Source organism: Anneissia japonica, unplaced genomic scaffold, assembly GCF_011630105.1.
Source record: "Anneissia japonica isolate Jap-2015-1 unplaced genomic scaffold, ASM1163010v1 scaffold11779_len1430905_cov172, whole genome shotgun sequence".
Lineage (NCBI taxonomy): Eukaryota > Metazoa > Echinodermata > Crinoidea > Comatulida > Comatulidae > Anneissia > Anneissia japonica.
Genome location: NW_022740041.1, coordinates 1,079,145 through 1,102,386, shown reverse-complemented (window position 1 = coordinate 1,102,386; position 23,242 = coordinate 1,079,145). Strand labels below are relative to the sequence as shown.

Here is a 23,242-nt window from a genome sequence, read left to right as displayed (position 1 = left end):
TGTCACGGATTACTGCATCTCCTCTCAGTCCCAATCCACAGTACTATTATTGTATTGCAGTACTTTGTACTAGAAACCATGAGATTACGAGGTATTGTGAACTATTACCAGATTGGTTAAGTTGTGGTGAACAATTATAATTGTCAAGCACAATAAGGTAGTGCTATGGTGTTTACAGGGGGTCAGTTTAGGTGAAATACTGCAAGACAGTATATATTTTACAGGTGTGGAGTCAATAATAGGACTTCCATTCAGATATTATCTGCAGTGTAAACCACAGTTTTGAACTATTAAAATAACAGTGTAAACTTTCAACTTTGGAACATACAGCATACAATAGTCATGCTTTGATTTTCGTTGTTATTAAAAAATTTTGTTATTAAAAAAGTGGGGTGGGCAATGGGACAATGTTAGGTGGGCTTCTTTTAATCTAGCTCTGAAAAACAAAAGTAAGCTTTTGTGAACCACTTTTTTTTTGTAAATTTCAATAATTATTTAGCCTATAAGCTTAATCATTTATGAACTCACATTATAATTATTTATGCAGTACTTTTAAACTTTTATGAATTATTCAGCAGTTGTTTATGTTCTGGTTAATTCATGAATTACAAGTTGTACTAAATCCATCTCAATCTTGTTACTATCTTCTCGCTTGCATTCATGATTTATTACAAATGTTAATAGTTTTCAGGAAAAATCTCCATAAATAATGTAGCAATGCATTGAAGATTATAGATTTGATCTAATTATTACCATAATAACGAAAAAACAGTTGGTGTGATAAGTGCATTGTTGTTATGTAATAGATTTAATACTAATAAATGTAATGAATTGATTGAACATTATGTAACATATGACAGTTGTAGGGTTTTATACTCAATAATTTCATTCCACTTGGTTGACATAGCAAAAAGCTCCTGTTCTGTCTTCACCTTTCACCTTGTGATAATTTTCACAGTATTTTTGAAATCGGTAGTTATTATAGTTGTAATGGTGATGATGTTAGTTATCATCCAAGATATTGGTTGAATCTGTTATACTCATTCAGATATTGTCCACATACATTTCTTAGAAAGAATGTGATTATACTGTAGTATTACAGGTAGGATATGTGTTTGTAGACCCTGTATGTTCCAAGCCAACTCTATTGTTCATTGGCCTTGTTTATATCTACCCTGTTTATCTTAATCTCTGTTATTAAACAGTTTAATTGGTTTCTAACATCCTATAACTATAAGTTCATGTATTATACTAGGTATTAATAAGGACATTTAAAAAAAAAAACCCTATGGCTAGGTATTTGATATTTACATTAAAAGGAAAAGATTTACATTAGTCCTACAAGGATAAGAGTTATACTGTGGTTCACTCTACCGCCACCCTTCTATTTATTACCTGACACGCTCTCTGAATGTGATCACATAACATACGCTAGCCTACAGTTAAGTATGATTTCAACAACAAAAAAATAACCATTGGCCAAAAATTCTGATTGCATTACCATGATAGAGAATTTTTTCAACGTACAACACTAAATATTTCTGTATTCAAAGTAGGCCTGCATATATGTAGTGTAAAGTGTAATAGCCGCATACCTCATGACTGTATGTGTATATAGAATGTGTTATGTATGTACTTCAACATTAAGTATTGAGAATGCATATTACTTAGTTCATAGTTGATGGATGCTTTGATTGATGTATTAGTGTGTAATAAGGGGTTTTTTCTAGTAACTATGTTTACATTTTAGAAATTTAATTTTTTGTTTTTCAATATGAATATAAATAAAAACTTTAATTAATTATAAGAAATTCATGGATGAAGAACATTTCTCAAAAATTAATAGCCTGGACCTAGATTAAAAACATAAGTTCACATGTTATTGCATGCAGCAATTAACACAATAGGTCAGATACTCATTAAGGCTTTGGTTCTTTATGAATAGTAAGCAAATTATCAAGCTGTACAATCGCCCACACCTGCAGCCCTAATCAACACTTGGTTTGTACAGTCAAACAGACAAAGGTTAACCAACATATCATTGGGTGTTATAAGAATTACAGAATATCTTCTAAATAAAGATTTTTTTTTTTTAATTACAAATTACCGTAGCTATACAAACTGGTATCAATGAAACTATTATGAAGTGTAAACTTATCTGCTTGGCCGAAACATTCAATTTGAAGTTGTCTCATATTAAGACAAAAATCTATGGATATCAATAAATAAAATATTGTATTGATATTAAAAAGATAAATATATCAAATATTATTTAAATAAACTTGTACTCTGTTATTTCTTTGTTGTCTTTTCATTGTGTGGATTCCAGATTACTAGGCTACAGTGGTTCAGTCACCCTCTGTAAAGATAATAATTTACAATGTAAATAGAGGTGAGCAGAATAAATACAATACCGGTAATATGTTAGATACATTCATTGGGGTATACATAATACTTTATTCCATAATTTACAACCGAGTAAACAATGAAGAATAATTTAGACCAAGACAAAAATATCAGTATTTTTTACTCCACATGCTATAGCTTCCTTTTTTCAGCAGCTGTTGATTTCAAACAATTTTTGTGAAATTGTACAATAAAATTGGAGACTTTTTTTCCTAATAAAATATGCTATGGATTTTTGCATTTCACTCGCAGCCTATAGATCAGATTTCACCCATTAAAGATTTACCATCACAATGACTTCATATGAAAAAATAACAAAAAAATACCTCCTCATTCATTTTTTGAAAAAGGTGTGGACAAGAAACTATTTTATTTCTTCTTTAACCTTATGGTTTGTTTTCTTCTTTGTTTTTGAATTATTATAATGACTTTAGAACAATATTTATGTTTTCTACTCTAAGACGATGCAAGTTTAAATAAAAATGTTATTAATTTTTAAAGAAAAGCATCATGACTAAATTCTTTTGGTGGTGTGAGATGGGAAATTTGGTTGTCGAAATCTTGGTTCATAGTTGAGCAGACCTGATAGTCCAAGCTGGCTGTTCAGTAGGTTCAAAGTAAGGCTGGCTAAGTGTGATTTGCTGTCTTTAGTGGGAGCAAGGTTGTTTAGGGACCGTCTTGCATTTTATCTAAGGGATCGCCTCAATCTCTTGTTCTGTGTGCAGTAAAGAAATGAAGCTTGCAGCTAGATTTCACACACAGGGAATGATGGCAAGAAGACGGTTTTCTGGATCTCAAGATGTGGATAGGAAAGAGTTCTGATATGATAAGGCAGTTTAGTGTTTCAAAAGTATTTTCTTCTCAAAAACAGCTTGTATCAGCCTAGACAAGTTTAATGTATCTTCTCCACTAGAAACCAAGGTTTGGGTTTTCTCATTCTAGTGAAATATTTCATCATTTTGAAAGTTTTTGATCCTGATTTTATGTAATGTTTATTATTATTTTGATTGTGAATTCTTGTTTTCAAATATTATGTCTTGTAATGATTTGATAATAATGATATATATTATATATTTATTTCAGGAAATTCAATATTATTTATCGTTGTTTCTTTTTAGGTTTTCTACATGCGAAGCCATGCTGCTATATATATTTTAATGTATTTGATATAAGTGTTGAGTTTCATTTGCAGGCAATATCAAGTTGTTACATTTCATTAATGTATTGTCTATTTATTTGTAGTGTTGCATTTACAGACAAAGAACCTTTAAATTCATATAATGACTCGAAGTTCTGTGACAGGTACATGTAATAGATATGCAAATGTTGCCTCTTATTACTTGAACATTCAATTTTAAAATGTAAAATCATGATGTAGAATAATGGTGTTGAATTGCAAATGGTTATGAAGCTTCATTTATTGCAATCACATCAAATGTTAATGTTCAATTTATATTTCATTCAAAAATGATAATAATAAAATTCTACAAAGGTGTAATTACAATATAGATTTCTTTAACATTTTTTATCTGTTCAATCTTGAAGTGTTCTGTCTGAAAATTTTTTGTAGGAATTTTTTTTTTAATTATTCATATGAAGTGTTTTATTATTGACTAGATTTTTCTCCTCCCCACAAATTCTGTCAGCATGGTTAATTCATTCTAGCTTAGAAGAACAATAAAGCTGCATTGTTTACATACCTACAATAGGTACACAAGTAAAGCTCAGTTACCCTTTAAAAAACTACTAATTTATAGTTTCCTTCAACACTTTAATAGTAACTTGTCAACTTTGAGCTTTTCATTTTTGAAGAATTCTATAAGAACTCTGACCATAAACTTCAAAGGTTAGTATTTAGAAATTGGTTAGTTATAGAAATAAAATAATTTTAAAATATATAACTACCACCAGCATATCTTTAAAATGTATGATGGCAAACATGTCAGATATTGTTCTATTTATTAAAAGTGTTCTAATAGAAAATTGGTTCTGGTTTGTATATATTCTTCCCCTCTGCCATTGAAACATGAATTTTCTCTGCATTTTAATTTTGTTTGGAATATACAACACCTCAGGTTTTATATGTTAATTATTAAACCATAATGAGAATTTGTTTGTTATTTGTTGATTTTAGTGAATATATTTTACTTTTCATGCATCTAGGCCAACAATTAAACCAGGAGATGACAATTTTTCCATATCATTATTATGTTGATATTGATAAAAACAATAAAACCATCTTTAAAATTAATCTTTCCTCTTATTTTTTTTTCTTCATTATGTAATTTTTAGAATATTAAATATTTTTTTGCACATAATCTGCCAGTCTTAATACCGTAATTGATAAAAACTGAATATTAATAATTTGTATTGAAGCTATTTTCTATAGTGATTGCTTCACCAATCTGGAAATTGTCCATCCTTTTGCAGTGTAATGTTATATTTTAAAACATTTATTAAACGCTGCGTGCCAGCGTTTTTAAAATGATGTTCCAATGGAAATGTCGCTACATTGTTTGGATATACCTGATTATTATGTGACCCCACATTGGTTGTTTTAAGAAGCTGGAAAGAGTTGTTTTTCCAGTAAGTGAAAATATTGCTGGCATTTTGCTGATATACAGTACACTTCATTATTCTTAGATTCTATGATATAGTATACAAAAGAAAAATAAATGTAATCCATTTTGTATAATCAGCTTATAAATATACTAATATAATATTAGTAATATTTTAATAAATACTAATAGTATTAATGATATATTCAAGCATTTGCATGGTTGTACTGTCAGAAAAACATTATTAGGATACTATATGATTTGGAAACAGTGCATTTTCAGCACATCTTGATTAATCGATTGATTGACTGCTTGATTAATTAAATCACTTACTAATATTAATTCTATATTGTTCTTCTTATTTTTTTATTCAATTGATTCTTTAGGCTGTGGTTTCAACTGGGGATGGGGCATTGTATCATGTCCATATTTCCTGTGTGGGCATATGAAATTAAAGCATCGTGTCTAGGCCTTAATATATCTAGTTTCTAAGGCTACATATTGACTGAAAGATTCAACATTCCGCTTTTCTTTGTCTCGTATCCAAGGCTAAATTTTGCCTGCAAAAATTGTATGCAACTGTTTATCACCAACAAATTTCCTATGATGTGTTTTCCCTGAAGACTACACAAAATTATATTGACTGTCCAGTTTCTTCTAAGCTACAGTATTGCTTGACTAGGATTTCATTCCTTGGCTAACGTTTAACATAATAATATTAGATTAGGTGTTTAAACATAATGTTCTAGTTGCCTACTAGTTCCGTAGGGTAAGCTGTTAGATGCATGCATAATGTTGAAGTCCGTGAAAAATAGCTAGTCTTTAATTGTCCAATGCATGTGTGGGTATACAGTACTTGGAGATCTCTTCATTCCTTCATACTCATAAATTAACTTATTTCTTGCTGCTATTAATAGAATAAATTGAGAGTTACAAAATGTACTTAGTTTTCCTTGTTCAATGCCTATTGAAAGCTTTTTTAAAATACGTATTTATCTTTGTGCATAAACACTTCACCTATTCTGTTTTTTTTTTGTTTTTTTTATCTAATACACAGAATTATATCAATTCAGTTAGCTTTGATAATAACCATTGAAAGCCCTGTAGTGGGTGAAAGAGGACTATGAAGTGGAAAGAAGAAAACTCACAACCTAGGTCATATCATTTGTTGCAAGGAATTGATTATTACCGCTTGCATAAACAATCTAAAAAAGTCAAAGTATTTATTTTCAGAATACCTTTACTTTGTTTTTGAGGCCAGTGTTCCGGTATTGTATTGTAAATTACACCATTACACAAATAGTGTTGCATTTAGTGGGCTGAATCGCAAGTGCTGAAACAATCAAAGTCGCTATGACTAATATTACCAGTGCAGAATGTTGAGTCTCTTTCATAAGCCTTGTTTTGAAATAGGTCATATTTATGGATAAGCGATTAAAAATGCAAGTGGATTATGCAGTATTATGATGAGTCAAGTTTTTCAAAATAATCCTTAATAATCTTTTAATCTCGTATTATCTAAGACAATAGAAAATGTTTTGTGTTTGTTGCTGCATTTTTAAGAAGCAATGAAAGAGTTTTAGCACAAAAGGATTGTGTGTTCTTGTGTTTTATTATCATAATTCAAGTTACACTCTATTACCTATCGTGTTCGTGATAAGTCTTGCTTGTTAGATTAAGATTAAACCAAACTATGTTTCTGTTAACTTTTATTAATGTATACAGTATTGTATATTTATATAGCACTGGAAACTGCCAACTTAAAGATGCTTTGCTGAAACAGCTACAGATCGTAAAATTTATGAAATAATAAATGTATTAACTATTTCAAATTTCCTTGAGTAATCTTTGTTTTGCCATTATTTACAGTTTAAACTGTACTATGGTTTTAAAAAGATTAATGTAATCAAAAGTAAATGAATACATTAAGCTACCATCCCCCAAGAGGAAACACATCCTTCACCAGTATCTTTAAATAAATCAATGACCTATTGAGATGCTGATCTGGTTTCCAGGAACAAATAAACCTTTGAGACAAAATATGGACTTGACTAAAATGTTCAATGCAAACACTGCATGGTTGTATAATGCAAGTGTAACAATATGAAGAGCCTGTCCTGGGATGGTGACATATTGTAATTAAATTACTAGTTGCCAGATTCCAGTTATCAAATATATTTCGATAAAATGATCTTGTGTCTGTATAAAATTAATGTAATGTAATATAGTGGGATTTAATACTGTAGTTTTTCATCATTATACAACGGATACTGTTGCGTATCTCTAGTTGTTCTAATTTATGATGTTCATTAGGCCAATTCAAACAAAAAACTAGTTTCTTGTCTCCTGCCATATTATTTTTTGTGTTTGCGTGGGACACACTTAAAAAATCTGGTAGAAATATGGTAATCCTTTTATTACGCAATGAGTGTCCGTGGGTGTATAGGCCTTACCTCGGCCTAGATAATCTAACTACGTTTATTATGACAATATGGCTAATGTAAGGGAAAAAAGGTTAACTTAGAAAAAATACCTGTCAGACAAGAAACATATTCTCTTGTTTTTTGGCCTTTAAAGGAAAAAAAGTGAGTGAAAAAAACATGTAGATGAGATTGAGAACAAGTCACCTTTGGTGCATGTCCATCATCACTACTAGTAATGTTGAAAGTTGCCTCCAGGGAAAAGCTAGGCACACAGGCTTTCTTGAAAATGTTGTTCATGACAGGTTGAAAATGGGAACAGATGTATTTGCCATAAAAGAGGTTGAATTTGCTTGCAAATCACTACTAGAACATATGGGATATAGTACTACTGTAAATAGATCAGCATTGCGACAGCAGCCAAATGTAGCTAAAAGTTTCCTACACTCCAAATTATAATAGCTAATTAAAAAATTCCAGTTCTATTTTCATTTATGTAGTATGTTAATTATTCAAAAATGAATATCCATAGATATATTTGTATTTTTTATGTAGTATGTTAATTATTCAAAAATGAATATCCATAGATATATTTGTATTTTTTATATTGATGAATACCGTCTATTAACATGTCCATTCTTTTTAAATAAGTGGATTTTTAACCAATTATATTACCATTTGAACAAAGTGATTTGTCATATCTCTGCGTCTAGCTTGTCTAATTTAAATTTATAAGTCGTAATATATATTTATTTCAGATCTCATATGATAATCGTTTTGTTCTCTCCAGTACTTGCGTTCTATTCATGTTCGCTCTGTCGTTTTTTTACTACAAATGTTAATTAAGATGAATAGGAAATAATGAAAATTTACTGTAACAAATATGCTGTTTTTATAATGCATATTTTTGTAGAAACAATTAATTTACAGATACAGATAAATTTTATTATCATTGACATTGCAATTGTGACAGTTTCATTTATAGTGAAACAAAGTGCTTAACTAATGTTTAATGTTCTACTTTTGTTTTTTTTTATAGCTTGTTGAACTGTTGCTGAGGCATGGCGCCGACCCATTACAGCGTAACAGGCGTGGATCTTCACCCCTAGATATCGCGAACATCCCAGAGATTATCGCCTTGTTGAAAAACGAAATTATCGAGTCTGGAAGTGATATTTCCACGCCAGAGGTTCGCTCACCGACATCGCCCGAGAGTCTAGCATCGAACGATGAACACCCACAGGTGAAGGGGCAGCATGGCATCCTTTCAGGTAATGAGGCAACACTTTCATTTCTTTTGACATTTAAAGTTATTTTCTGCCTTAAAATCTGGTAAATTTTTAAACAAAAATTCATACACATACCATATCGAATCGCTCATTGTAAATTAACAAATATGTTATCAAAATTTTACAGTTTTGATGATTTATCGACTCATACATTACAATAAAATAATCTTTACTTGTCATATTTATATTATATTACAATTACCAAATTGAATGTTTTAAAGAGGACTAAAACAATAATTTAATTCATCACCATTTATTTACAAGTGCTTACGGCAAGAATGTAGGTACGTGATTATTTATCTTTCTGTTTAATAATGTGAGTAACGTGAAATAATGTTGAATAAATTTACAAGAACAATTCTCTTCTTTCTATTTTCAATTGTAAGCAATACAGATATTGGATTTTATTAGCACAGAGAGTAAACTATTTTTTGGAGAAATATGTATAGTAAACTCATTTTTTGGAGAAATATGTATAGTGCCTCTTCATATTAAGCACAAAGACTGTTCGCGTATGAGACCAATCCGGTGTCCTACAGGCCTATCCTACATACCCCAGACCCCAAACCTTTTGTGTTTACATTGGTAGGTAAAAACCAAGTCGGGACTCGCATAACCAACAGAATATCATTTGATTCAATTTTGCTGTTATCAACAAAAGATTTCATTTTAATCTTTCTCGCGAACACTTGCGTTTTAGTGGAATATATTCATTTCCTTATCGCAATCAAACTTGTTCATTGTTTTTAATCCTTGTTTGGATGCTTCATATATTACATCAGACGTCACCGGTTAATTTATTTTGAACTTTGGGTATTGTCAGTCTAGAAGATTTAGTAACTTTTGTGATTCTGTTTACAAAAATCCTCGGGAGAATCAGTTGAAAAACAGATCCATATCAGAGTGGTTGTGAACAGGTCCACCTACAGAGAGAGAAAACAGAGATGTAGATAGATCAATAGGATTTAGGGCAGTGCTTGAATGAAATGATAAGGCAGTTGGATTCTCACGTGCAAGTACTTTATGAAGTATGATGAAGAGGGTTGTTTCACTGAAGTCTTTTAACAATGTTAGTTTCAAATAGGAAGCCAAGAAGTAGAATTAAGGAATAGAGAGTACTGTTTGATTGACCAAATGCATTTATCATGTTAGACTCTCAAAAAAAGAAAGCAAACATGAATTGGCACAGTGTATTTGGACCTAATGCTGCCAGTACATCCAAGATTTGTTGATGGAGAACATTTATTTTTGGATAGTATTTAGCACTTGCTGGGTAATTCGAAAGACTGATTGTGTTGGTGCTTTAACAAATTGATTTTTATTGTGACGCATAGTAAAGTCTGAAACAGACATATTTTACGTATTAGTATAATTGCATACATACATATTTTAGATACATGCATACATGCATTACAATCATGCATGTACTTATACATCATATCATTATGTCGTATTATTGTTTCATGTGAGTTTTTTTATTGTTTTCTATCTCAGTCTTTACCAACGTCATAGAAGCTATTTTGCTCCGTATATGAAAGACAGTTGGTTTGAGGGCTTTTGTCGACCACTTATAGCTACTGTCTATTGTACATCATGATTATTTATTAACGATTAATTAGGGAAGATGCCAACATTAACTTTACTGAATATAAACAATTTATTTTTATTTATTTATTTTTTTTTGCAGAGAGAGCAGTTAAGCCTACGTCTACGGAAAATAAGGTGACATTACAGTGGACCACAAGAAAACAGGCGAAGAATAACATTATATTGGATATACCTCGCGACCTAAGCAAAGTTAATGATCGCGATACTCCCAATTCGCTTTTGTCTTCATCCTCTGACAGCGACCTTTTTGACCCAGGCTTGAATCTAAATACTTGCATTGATACCAAACAGAAACAAAAGGTAGAAACAAATAATGCAAACAATTTGAATGATAAAAAGTTGCAAGAACCAAATAAAGCTTTGGAAGATTGTAAAACTGTGAATGAGACACACAAAATCAAACCGGATTTACTTTTAGCTGAGACAAATTTATTGATATCGGACGATTCTAATTCAGCTAGCGAAAACAAATCGGGAGATAATAATCAAATTGTGAACAGTACAACATCAATTCAATGCAAAGCAGGTGATTCTAAAGTTCAGCAAGGTAAAGATTTCCCTTCACCTAATAGGACTAATAGTTCTGAAGAGCACCCTCTGTTAATTACACCCCAAGTCAGTAGTTCCTCAAATTTGGCAGTGTCCAGTTCTGAGTCTTGTGTGACAAGCTCACGGATTGTGTCGCCAGAGATGGAATTGAAGAGCGATCTTCGGGGAGAAAACAAGGAAAATATCACTTTAGGAATGTCATTAACGAATGAGTTACCAGAACATAGATCTTATACGGACCACGCTGATTCAGAACGTATGCTAGAAATTACAAATAGTCACCAAACTGATTATGAATTTGCACTTAATACTACACATGTTACATCTGAAAAACATGTATCTTGTATAGATGACAAACAAACATTAATCAGTGACCAAGTTGATGTGTGTGCAATCTCTGAGAATTTTACATCAACTGATAGTATTACTGGAGAATTATTACCTCATAACTCTCCAGTCGCAGATCAAGACCGACGAGACTCTTCCACAAGTCCAACATCAGTGGCAAGTAGTGGCAGTAAAGAGCTGCTAAACACAAATTCCTCGAAACATCACCACAAGAAGCATAAAGACAAACACAAAAAGAAACGACATAAAGATCATTCGCATTCAAGCCACAAAGGTGGTCAGGTAAAAGAGAAGGAAAAGGAGAAAGAGGAGACTACACGGACACGCGAAGAAACATCCACCGGAAACATTCCACAAGTAAACATGGAGGTGGATGATAGACAGGGATCAGCTGTCAAACAACCCAAACAGGTTACAGACTCCCAGCCTACACGGGAATATTACATCGTGACCTCTCCAACTTCGAGTAGTAATGATGCTGGAGAGATCAAATCTTTATTACTTAAGATAAGAGGGCCTGGCTCAGCTAAGCATAGAGATGCTACAAACTCTACATCAAGTGGTGAGTCGGGTAAAAATACAGATTCTGAGGACACCTCTGGTCCTTGCGACCAATCAGAATTAAGAATATCACTCACAGATGTTGAATCTAGTCATAATGAGAATGCAAAAGACAATGATCAAAAAGTGGGGAAAGATCGTAAGGAGACATCCTCTCCTAAACAGGATGCACCAGAAGAGAAAACACACAAACCTATAAGATCATTACGATCCAATACCGTTCATATAAATAATGTAGAAACAAATAACGTTGATAAGGAACCCACATTGAACCAGCCAATGACAAGAAGTCGTAAGAGTCAACAGCAGGATAGCAATGCTGCGCAAGAGTTAAACCAGATTGAGTCATTGCCACGGAAACGGAAAATTGCGCGACCAAGACCAATTCAGGAGGAACCAATTATACCCTCACCGCCCCTCAACCCTACCCAACATGAACGCTTTTTGAATTCAATGAAGTTGTTTGTGAACATTAGGCAGAGGATTGCTGCCCGTCAGTCACAGCTGTTTTCAGTACAGCCAAAGTTGAGGGCGCCAAGCGCTTATCATGAGTATCTGATGCACAGGAAATCTTACCTGCTGCAGACAAGTCCAAAGTCAAAGGTTAATACAGTAGTACCACAGGTAAGCATTTATTACGAACATCATTGAATACCAGTGCTGAGCATTTGTACCATTTGCTCAGCATTAGTACCACTGCTGAGCATTTGTACCATTGCTTAGCAAAAATTAAAAATTGTGTTAATTGTTAAGCCAATTATAGTTTGATTTTAAATTTGCTATATATGATGATGTGCCATAAAATGACATGTCATGTGAGATAATAATAGCATGTTAGCACAGGTGTGATGCAGGTGAGTTTGACAATGACAAAGTGTTACCATCAGCTCCAAAACAGCAGCATATGATGTTTGACAATCTCCAGTATAAACCACAAACTTTCACTGGGTATTTGATTCGGGAGATGAACAATAGGATTTTATTATATGAAAGAAAGATCATCTCATGTCAGGAGGAAATTGATAAAAATGATCCAGATAACTGACTAAGCTCTGTCCGCACTATCAAACATTCTTTGACAAAAAACTGTTGTATGCCCATATATAGTAATTATGTGACTATATATGGTCATGATGAGATGTCATCATGACCATATTTAGGCATGTCACATGTTTTTGTCAAATAAATTTGGTAGTCTGGACAGAGCTTAAAGCTCTGTTTACACTATCAAATGTTATGTGACAAAAAAAAATTTGATATGTCCATATTTGTGTGTAATGTGACACCATCATACGCATATATGAGCATATCACACAAATTTGTCGCGTAAAATGTGATAGTATGTATACAGCATAGTATGACATCATCAAATTTGTCACACAAAAATTTGATAGTGTGGACACAGATTAATAACTAACTGGTAACTGGACCGTAACTGATTTATTTACTTTTCATTAAGATATTTTAAATATGAAATTTATTTTGATAATGTTTATTTTGAATTTTTATTTTTTGAAATAGTTAAGTGCGCCTGAAGATCTCTATGATGCACTAAAGGTCACCTTCATGGAACAGGAAAAAGAGCGACATAGGTTAAGAACAAGACATTGTATAGAAAGGGTAAGTAAATTAGAGAGCAGCATAAGTGCAGCACTAAGGAGCTGCAATGCTTACACAGTCTAAGTACAATATTCTTTGTGTTATTCCACATTGAAATATGCTGTTATTGCAAAGAACATTGGCATTGTAAATGTACACTACTGTCAGCCTTGTAACAAGATATTCATGGTAAATTAGTCACTAAGGTTTTTTCCAGGTAGAGTACATACACTGGTGTTCTTTACTACCAGATATATTTGGTTTGTTCTCAGGTGACAATCAACAGATTGTGCCATGGTGATTGGTTGCCGATGGCTATATATACACCAGGCAATCCATAAATGATATGTTTACAAACACCATGGAAAAATCTAAGTTTTGTTTCAAGCAACCAGGGAATTTACTGTACTTCATAGAGCTAGAGAGTAAAAATGCTAGTTACTGACAACAAGGAGTTTGTATCACAAAAATAGCCAAAAGTTCAATGCCATTCAGACTTGCCAGTAACATTTTGAAACCACAAAACTTTCGCTTCAAAACAAGCTAATTTTATTACAACAAAAACACGGCCAAAATGACGCAGGCCAGAGGTGTTGACAAAATGTCAATCACTAAAAATTATAAAATAAATATCTCATGCACATTTCTAATTATTTGAATATGACTGTATTATGATATAAATTTATATAAGTATATTTAAATATAACTATTATGATACAAGTTTAAAAATAATGAGAGAAGATTTTAGGAAAAATATTTATTATAATTTTTATCTTCAGATATGAATAATGTACAGCTGTAGGTCATATCATTTCCAATACATTTTTCATGTGATGAACCTAAATCTATGAAGATTCTCTGCCATATTTCACTCATCACTCCTTTGCTAATTCCAGCCAATTTCTTTAGGAAAGTGATGTTGTAGTCATGGAGATTTCTGCGTATAATGACCTTAATTAGATGTCTCCACCATTTGGATATTATTTGTAAATCAATCAAGTGTTTGTTCGGCACTCAGCTGATTTCATCCCACAGGCTGGCGACAGGAATAGTCACTGATGCAGTCCTTCTTTGCTTGACTTCCCATAATCCTGTTAGATTCACAACTGAGAGTAGCAGAGATTACTTGGCTTGTGGTAGTCACTGTCTGTTTGCAATCTGCCATGGAGTCACTGGCTGTTTGGTTCAATTCCTACTCTGCTCTCCATGTGTTCGAAATACAAAGATCCTATATTTCATAATTTTTCAATAAGAAAGATAAACCGTTGGTCCTGTGTATTTTAAGTTAAGGTGCATATGAATGCTAAAGTAATCAGAATGTTTCAGAAAGAATGTTTCCTCACCGCCCCACTTACATATCCCAATCTCAACCAGAACGTCTAGTTCATCTGTAACATCTTTGTGGCAAACATGTTGTCAATCTGGCTTTAGATCATAATAAATCAAGAATCTCAATTTCCTACTTCTTAATTCCTTTGTAGTGTTTGTCTCAATTTTACATTGTTTTTCTAAAATAGTTTATTAAGGACATACTTTATATTACTGTTACTAGTTTTATATTGAGATGAAATCTTAATGTTTGCTTACAACAATTGACTATATCTTGTATTATTAATTTGGATTTGAAATTTTATTATTTATCTGGCAACATCTACAGTATTTTTTGCTGATATATAAACTACATTTAATACTTAATTTGCATGTTTTCAACTACCTACAGCAACATCATTACATTCCTTTGGCAACCATTTCCAAAGCATAATAATGTTTCAATGCATTATGGAGTATGTAATTTTGCAAATTGGATTTGCATTTTACAAATTGCCTGGCAATCACATATCCATATAGTACTTCTAAAAGATGTTCTAATATTCCCTTCCTTTGTTGTGTTACAGGAAAAATTAATGCTAGCCGTTGAACAGGACATTGTCCGAGTGCATGGCCGGGCAGCCCGAGCTGGAGCCAATCAGACAATTCCTTACAGTGCATGCTCGTTCCTAAAGGATCTAGAGATTTACAATATGCCAGACCCTGTGGTAAGTCATTAGCAACATTTAGCCAGCGAGATTGTCTCGCCAAAACGTCGGCGCATGTTTCAACTCAAATAAATTATTTGCATTCTGATTCAATGTAAAATTCCACACTGCATAATTGTTTATGCAAACGCAAATTAAATGAGTAATTTCAGTCTATATTATTGTTGTTATTGTTACTGTTATTTTTTATAACAATTTTTCTTTATACAATTATTTTACTAGTCTTTGTCAACAGAGAAATTTATGGAAATAAAAAACATTATTATTATTCAGCATCCAATGTCAGTTTGATTTATGTTTGTCTATTTAACAGTTGTCTACCAGTCTAGGCCAAAAACAAAGTGATTGTGATGTTTATTTGCTCTAAGTGTTATTCTAGAATTTAGTGTCAACTATAATTAACCCCATACATTTTGGTTGGTAAAATTTATAGTTATGATATCAAGTTTATTAATTATAAAGCTTGAAAATTGGCCTCTTCAAACATTATACTAGTATTTTGGGCTCCTTGATTATATATTGTTGCCAAAAATAATCTGACCCTGAATTTTCAAGAATTTTGGTTGATTAGGTGGATAACAGAAATTTCAGAAGATATAAAAAAAAAAACACTGTTACTTCTGTATACGATGTATACTGCCAAAGAGCGTCTTACCACATTATAATTTCAAAACCTATTATAATTACAATGAACATAAATTCCAAATTAGACATATAATATTTTTATTGTTGATACTTTTATACAGACACAAGAAGATAACAAAAGCAGTATCAGGGCGAGGTTCAACGGCAGGCAATTTATCTCATGGCTGCAAGATGTTGACGCTAAATATGAACGAATCAAGGTGAGCTAAAATATAGGATCATTAATAAGTAGCTGTAAGCAGAAACTTCTCATAACCCATGGGAGATATTCCCCAAGATCCTCAGCACTATGTTAGAATACTCAAATATTATGACAAACTTCCATCAAAGCAATTTCTTCAGAAATAGAAAAAGAAGAGGAGAACGAGACCATTTTTTTGGATAATGTTAATGAGATCTAGAATTTACGCCATTGGCGCCATTTGCAAACTAAATCATGATCAAAAGCACAAGAAAACTATTACTGCTGGTAATTGGATAAATGTACATTAGCAAGCCAATACGAAGTGCAACTCTCAGTGCTCCCTAGTCATACGACCATACATAGCATACCATACCATAAATGCCACATCAGCCCACCAGGTACCCATGTAAACTCCCAAGTAAAAAGAAGGAAGCGTTTGCCAATGCCAAGTACTTGCACCGAAGGATTTTAAAAACCTGACCTTATAGTTGGAGCCAAAAAATAAATATGGTAAAAAATGATTAGTTTCAGCCACCAGTCCAACCACACCTATTTAGCAAATATTGTCACCCCACTCACTTATACAGTCATATGTCTGTACACATGAGTATTCCTGCCATGGAGGTTAGATTTATTGAAGATTTTTTTTCTGTGTGTTTTGTGTGAAAATTCTTCTAATGTGCTGACAGCCTATCATAATGAGCATATCTTTTTGTATTTGACCTGAAGAAAAATTGTAAATGCTATCCAAAAATAAAACCTAAGTATAATCATACATTTTAGTTTATTAAAAAGCAAAAGAAGCTATCAAAAAGTAAAAAGTTGTAATTGATGTTCGCAAGTATATTGTGATACATTTTCCTTTTTAGGTTAATTATAAACCTACTTGCTGTGAAATACAAATAATACATCCAGTTTGCAGATTTTTACATCAGTAAAATCCATGTTAGGGTGCGACTGACTTTTTTTAAAATGTTTTTCCCGACTCAAATAAATAAAATTTGTAGCTTAGGGGTACTGTACAGAAAGTTCAGTTGATCTCTGAAGCGATCTTGTATATTTTACAATTTACTTAAATTTCAATGCCAGTTGAAATAGAAGCTGGCTTAGAGCTCATCTTGCTGATGAGTTCAATCCATGCATCCTAAAGTAGATGTATTTTGTCACTTTCTCCCTTTCTATGGCTTTATATGTGATATGTTTCATCTGGCAGATAGAAACGATCATCGTTTATCTTCTCTTTAAAGTAACATTTAATGTGTCATGTTATTCAGCCTTTTGAAAGATTGAATGCTATTAAAGCGTACTATGACAAAATGCTCTAAAATTAGTAAGAAATGCTTAATGTAAGGCTTGAAATGCATTATTATTAAGCTTTTTTTACAAAATTCAAATTTGTCATCCTTATAATCTAAATCAAAATGTTTACTTTCCATACGATTTGTATATTATTTGCATGTTATGCAATTCGTTGAGAAAATTTTGTCCTAATTGGAATATTTCAATTAACATCTCAGGTGGTAGAGCAACCGGATTTTAATCAGAGGGTCTTGGGTTCAAAGTCAGATGGTGACAAATTTCTTTTTTCTGGAAATGACTTGTAAATTATTATACATTTCTACACTGCATTTGGTTTTTATTTTTCTATTTTTTTATCATTTACTTAATTAGGAGGAACTTTTGAGGAGGCATGAACATGAAGCATCATCCTTGTACGCCATTCAGAAGTTAGAATGGGAAACTAGGCTGCAAGACACACATCAATGGGACATGAAGAACCCCCCTACCATCAACCGAACACATGTTCCTGTAGTTCTGGTTGATAGAGACTTTGATCTTCTACCAGCCTAGCTTTAAAGTAGAGCAATGACCGGTACTAACAACGTAAAGATGTAAACCACCAAGTCGATCTGAAACTGGTGATGTTTATAGCGATGAATCTGGTGGAAAGAGCCATGCAGAGGGGTTGCTTGCACTAACAACAGCTGGATAGAACCCAACGGCACAAATCCATCATAACCATCATTAACTGTAATGATTAATCATTTGAAACAGTGTAACAAGCATAGAAATATGAAGTAATTAGAAACTAAATTGCTTTAATCTGTGTTGTATTCACATCTGCATTGCAACAGTTTAGAACAGATTTAAAGAACAGCTAAATTCTTTGCTTACAGAAACAGATATCAAACGATGATAGAATTCATTGTTTGCAGCCTGATCAGTTACTTTAATATAACATTTATTAGCCAAACCAAACCGGGAAAAAAAAAAATGAAAAAAAAACACCCAAAAAAAAAACATTTTTAAAATATCTGTAATCCTACTTAAGACATTTCTGGAAAAATACAAAAGTTTATATCAGAGGAGAAAAAATCTGCTGAGTTGCTGGTTTTGAATGGCGTACTCTTTAAGCAGTGTACATGTCTTAGCATGTACTGAAAGATGAAAATCCAAAGTAGTATGCGTGCAGTAAGCACTTACTATGTGATGGTAATCCAGAGTGTGCATGCTTTTAACACACGCTGTGTGATGATAATCCACAATTGAGACACAAGTCGATGAATCTGTTACCCTAAGTGTGTGATAATTTTGTGATTGTTGTATTCTGCGTATATACATTGATATACAGTGTATGTAGTATAATTTTTTAATCTGTTTGGTTTAATGTAGCCAACTGCACATGATAAACTGATCATGTACAGAACATTAATTATGCTTTACTGGTTTTAACATTCATGCAGTTCTGAGTTGTATAGCTCTAACTTACTTCCATAATGTTTTCTTAGTAGGAAAACCATGGAGAATTTTTTTTTTTTGTGTGTTTCATTTAATTTATCAGTTTATTTTCGATTGAATTATTATTATATGGTGTTTTTATTTGTTTTAAGATTCATCTTTAAGTGTCAATTGTATTGATGGTGAAGATTTTAAAACTGCTTGTTATTTTAAATCGGAATCAATTTTTTTTAATATGGATTATGACAAATTTCAATGATTACATTCATGGTGATATTTATAATTGCGCATGGATTATTATTTTCTTTTTAAAAATAAGAAAAAAAAACAACTAATTAAATTGATAAATATATTACGATCACTAGCAGTCAATGAATGAATGTATGTATGTTGTAATAGACTATCAAACTTAATGTACAATTGTTGTATATACTACCGTGTACATATTAGAGATGTATTTTTGCAGATTCGTCTTGTTTTTGCCGGTTCATGACGTTGGGAATGCTAAGATTTTCAGCTGTTTTGCCTTAAAAGCTTGTTTATATTCATGATGTTTGATGACTACTTGCATCAGTTTTGTATAAAAAGTTATTTTTTGAAACGGTTTATTCCAAACTGAACATGGTTTGATTTGTATGATGGAACCTTTGGATTGTTCCAATGGTTTATTCTACATTCAATACATATTGAAGTGTTTTTCAAGTTAGCGGTTTGTTGTAGATCAAACCAGATTGGGAAATTTCATTATTGAAACAGGGGTTTATTTTGGGATCTCTACCCTTTGTGTGCACACAAGAAACCATTTTTTGACAAGTTGTGTACCCTTTTTTCACCACCATTGCACTGCCCTTTGAAATAATATTAAAACTAATAATATTGGTTTTTGCAGAAGCTTTTAAATATTGGTTTATTTACATTATTGTAAGTAATGCACAAAACTTCAATATCCCTAGTCAATTTCCCCTTCCCTTCACAAATGACATCTACATCATACAGATGCCCCTTTAAGATTTTATGTGTAAATAAATGCACATATATACCTGGTTTTTGTCTCATGTTAATTCTTGTGTTTTACTATGTATCCATTCTACATAGATTTTTTTGGCGTGTCTTAGTAATATTAATTTTGATTATAATTGCCCACAGCCTTGTATGGTAGTCTCAAGTAATGAAGAAGTTATTTGCATTATGTTATCATGTTCATAGAAAAATTGTCTGTTCATTTTATTCAGTGTCTGTTTGGATTGAATTGCTGGATTTATCTTATATATGTTTTAATTTGATATTAAGAAAACTTAGTTGAGGGGATTATATGTCCTTGTTTATAAACATGAACATTTTTCTTCTTTTTTTTTGTAAAACTCCAGTGATGTAGTACATGATAATGATGGACAACATGAATATTAATATGAATACTATTGATGAGATTTTAAATTACTACAGAGTCATGCTTACTATTGCTACTATCGCTACACCTACAAATGCCCAGTAATAGCATAACTGCCCATTTTATACTGACTTTTGACAACAGAAAGCTTGTTGGTAATTTTTCATTGAGATCTAATCATTTCCCCTTTGCCGATCTTTAATTTAAATAATTAAAACGTTGTTTTGTTAGCTTTGTGACTTGTGGAGGTGTAAGGCTGGTCGCTGTCATTTATGGAAGTTTATGGATATATTGAGTTTTAGCACTGTCACCGTCATTCATCAGTTTTAATGATTGTACATAATCATTAGTTGCGCGTCCTCAATTGTACATAAAGCCTTGTTTATGATTGGCCAGTCAGTTGATTGATTGATTGACAGGACGCTTTGATTCAGATCATTTTCCATGTCTGATATTACTAGTTATGAAACGTGCTTCATAATTAACATTTCTGTTATAGGAAATTATATGATAATAAAAAAACTAAAAAACTCATGTTGTATATCTGGTCATGTGTTATATTTTGTATTTATCACATCAAACATCCACAAACTAAACTACATCAAGAATAAATAAACCATGCCAGCTTGTAGTTTCAACTGCTTATGTCTGGTCATAGGTCAAGAATGTATGAACAACCAAATCATACAAAGCAAGAAACATCTGCATTTTAATAATAGTTGTATTACTTGTTATTCAAGATCTTTTGAGGTATTTGACAAGAGCAGATTCAAGGAGCACTCGGCTTATAAGGAATATCATTAATTTTACAGAAAAAAAGGAATCTGATGTTGGCTGACTTTAGTACATCACACTGATAGCTGAATATGAGACACAAGACAAGATATGCTTACAAAGTGTGTTTCTATTTTGTTTGCTCATACAAGTGATGTATCCAAAAAAAAGCAAGCTAATAAACTTCACACGTTTTTTTTTGTTTTTTTTAAGCATGTACTGTAATGTATATATATACTGTATAATATATGTTAATATTCCTGTCTCAAATACTGTCACTGTATGCGAAAAATTGAAATCTGATTGCAATAGCTAAATTGCGCCCTCTGGAAATAGATTTTATAAAAGCTGATAGAGGGCGTAAATAAACTTTACTTGGACTGGCGGTCACATAAAACTTGAAACATGTGGGCTGATGACTGAACGTAAATTCAACATTTCAAAGTAATTTTTCTTCTCAAAATCAACGTAATAGAAAGAAAGTATGAATTTTGCGATGAAGGTAGGTAATGTTATTTTTAATTTGTTCTGTTTTTTGTGAAAGCTTGGAATTCCATGACTGTGCTTGTCTTGGTTGGAGGTATTAAAGTCTATCTTTTTAACGCAATGTGACGTATGAGGAAAGGCTGACCTCGATGAAGGGTTAAGACATTTTTAAAGGAAGAGGGTCATTCCTGTCCTGTACCTCATTTAGACTAACATACCCGAACTATTGTATATATTCATATATTAATAATATTCACACTTACAAATACATACCCTTTAGTTAGGCCAATGAAAGTTGATTTCATGTTTCTCGTCAACACCTTTTAAAAATTCGATGAGGGAAAATTTTCACTATTTATTATTTTTTTTACGAACAAAATACTTGTTTTTCTCATGGTTAATATTATCATTTACCATGTCTATTTACAACAGTCACTATAGGCCCTAGCTATGTATTTCATATTTAATAAGAATAATTGTTTGCAATAATAAATGAATGTTAAATGGTTTCTGGTTCTATGTATTCTGTCGGTCGGACATCCGGGTTTTTTGCTTGACCCGAGGTCACGAACCACTATATAACTTCCGCTGGAGTGAAAACAACACACCACAGAGCGTGCGAGTGTACAGTTAGCGTAATTCAATTCCTATGTTTATGAATCGTCTTTAGGTTCTGTGGTAAAAGATGCCAGGTAATTGCGAAGCAGTAGGTTGCACAAACCACACACTTATGTTGGAAAATAAACCATCATTCCATCGATTTCCCAAAGATTCAGAAAGGAGAAAAAAATGGACAAATGCACTTAAGAAACTGAATCGCGATGGTACAGAATGGACGCCGTCAAGCACAGCTAGAATATGTGGCGAACACTTTATTAATGGTAAGGAAAAACTTGCATTTTATTTAGCCTTTTTATGGAGGTAAAACCCTCAATTATGATCTAGGTAAGCCCCTAGATTTAATCAACGTCTTGCTTTTTAACTGCATATTGAGTTCAGATTCACTGCTGGGGTAGACCACGGCACTAGCTGGGGCTAGGCTAGGCCTAGCCTAGGCCCTACACTTTACAGGCTAGGCTATACTACTATGATTGACCTAAGTTGATTTTAAGGTTGTCAGTCGGGACACAAGTTCTAAAATTATAGTTGCCCGTTGCCCAGAATCACTTGCCGGGACGTCGGCAAGTGATTCTGCAAGCACTGAGATATACTAGACAGTACTGCCAAATGGCCTCATGGGACATGTCCTCCCAATCCTAAGTTTATTTCAAACTGAATAAATTATAAATATTTTTTTTCTTTCAGGTAAACCCAATCACAATGACCCAACACATCCAGACTATGTACCCTCTGTGTTTAAACACACACTAAGTACAGTTAACAAACAAAAAAAGATGAGCAGATACAACAGTGCAGTTAAAAGGCGTCGCCTGTGTTATCCACCAACTAACAATTCCTGTTTCTTATACACATCTAGATGTGTATAAGAGACAGGGTATGTTGTTCCTAACCAACATGGTGGCTGTCTCTTATACACATCTAGATGTGTATAAGAGACAGGATCTCTAGTGCTCAAATTAAATCTTAAAAATGGGGTAATATATACTAACATTTTTTGAAAAATAAAATTCTATAGCTTTATTTCAGTGTTAA

The 23,242-nt window shown here is 32.4% G+C and overlaps 2 protein-coding genes across 5 annotated transcripts in view; both read left to right on the top strand.

Annotated features, from left to right (window-relative positions):
* LOC117118127 (ankyrin repeat domain-containing protein 12-like) overlaps positions 1-20,863 on the top strand; it is a 115,822-nt gene extending 94,959 nt beyond the window's left edge. For all 4 annotated transcript variants that reach the window (XM_033262632.1, XM_033262631.1, XM_033262634.1 and 1 more), the window contains 6 exons: positions 8,424-8,655; positions 10,361-12,363; positions 13,261-13,359; positions 15,234-15,374; positions 16,121-16,219; positions 17,875-20,863. In XM_033262632.1, the coding sequence (XP_033118523.1) occupies positions 8,424-8,655; positions 10,361-12,363; positions 13,261-13,359; positions 15,234-15,374; positions 16,121-16,219; positions 17,875-18,054 (2,754 nt within the window). In that variant the 3' untranslated portion in view covers positions 18,055-20,863. The remainder of the gene's footprint in view (positions 1-8,423; positions 8,656-10,360; positions 12,364-13,260; positions 13,360-15,233; positions 15,375-16,120; positions 16,220-17,874) is intronic.
* A 1,282-nt stretch (positions 20,864-22,145) lies between these two features.
* On the top strand, positions 22,146-23,076 carry LOC117118173 (THAP domain-containing protein 2-like). Its single transcript, XM_033262687.1, has 2 exons — positions 22,146-22,470; positions 22,895-23,076. Exons 1-2 carry the CDS (start codon positions 22,275-22,277, stop codon positions 23,074-23,076), a joined length of 378 nt encoding a protein of 125 aa, XP_033118578.1. The 5' UTR covers positions 22,146-22,274.
* The last annotated feature ends 166 nt before the right edge of the window (positions 23,077-23,242 follow it).

What these genes read in the sequence shown, in the direction of transcription:
- LOC117118173 (XM_033262687.1), top strand. Translation starts at nt 22,275, where the DNA reads ATGCCAGGTAATTGCGAAGCAGTAGGTTGCACAAACCACACACTTATG. An exon ending in TGGCGAACACTTTATTAATG is followed by an intron (nt 22,471 to 22,894) that starts GTAAGGAAAAAC and finishes TTTTTCTTTCAG; the next exon opens with GTAAACCCAATCACAATGAC.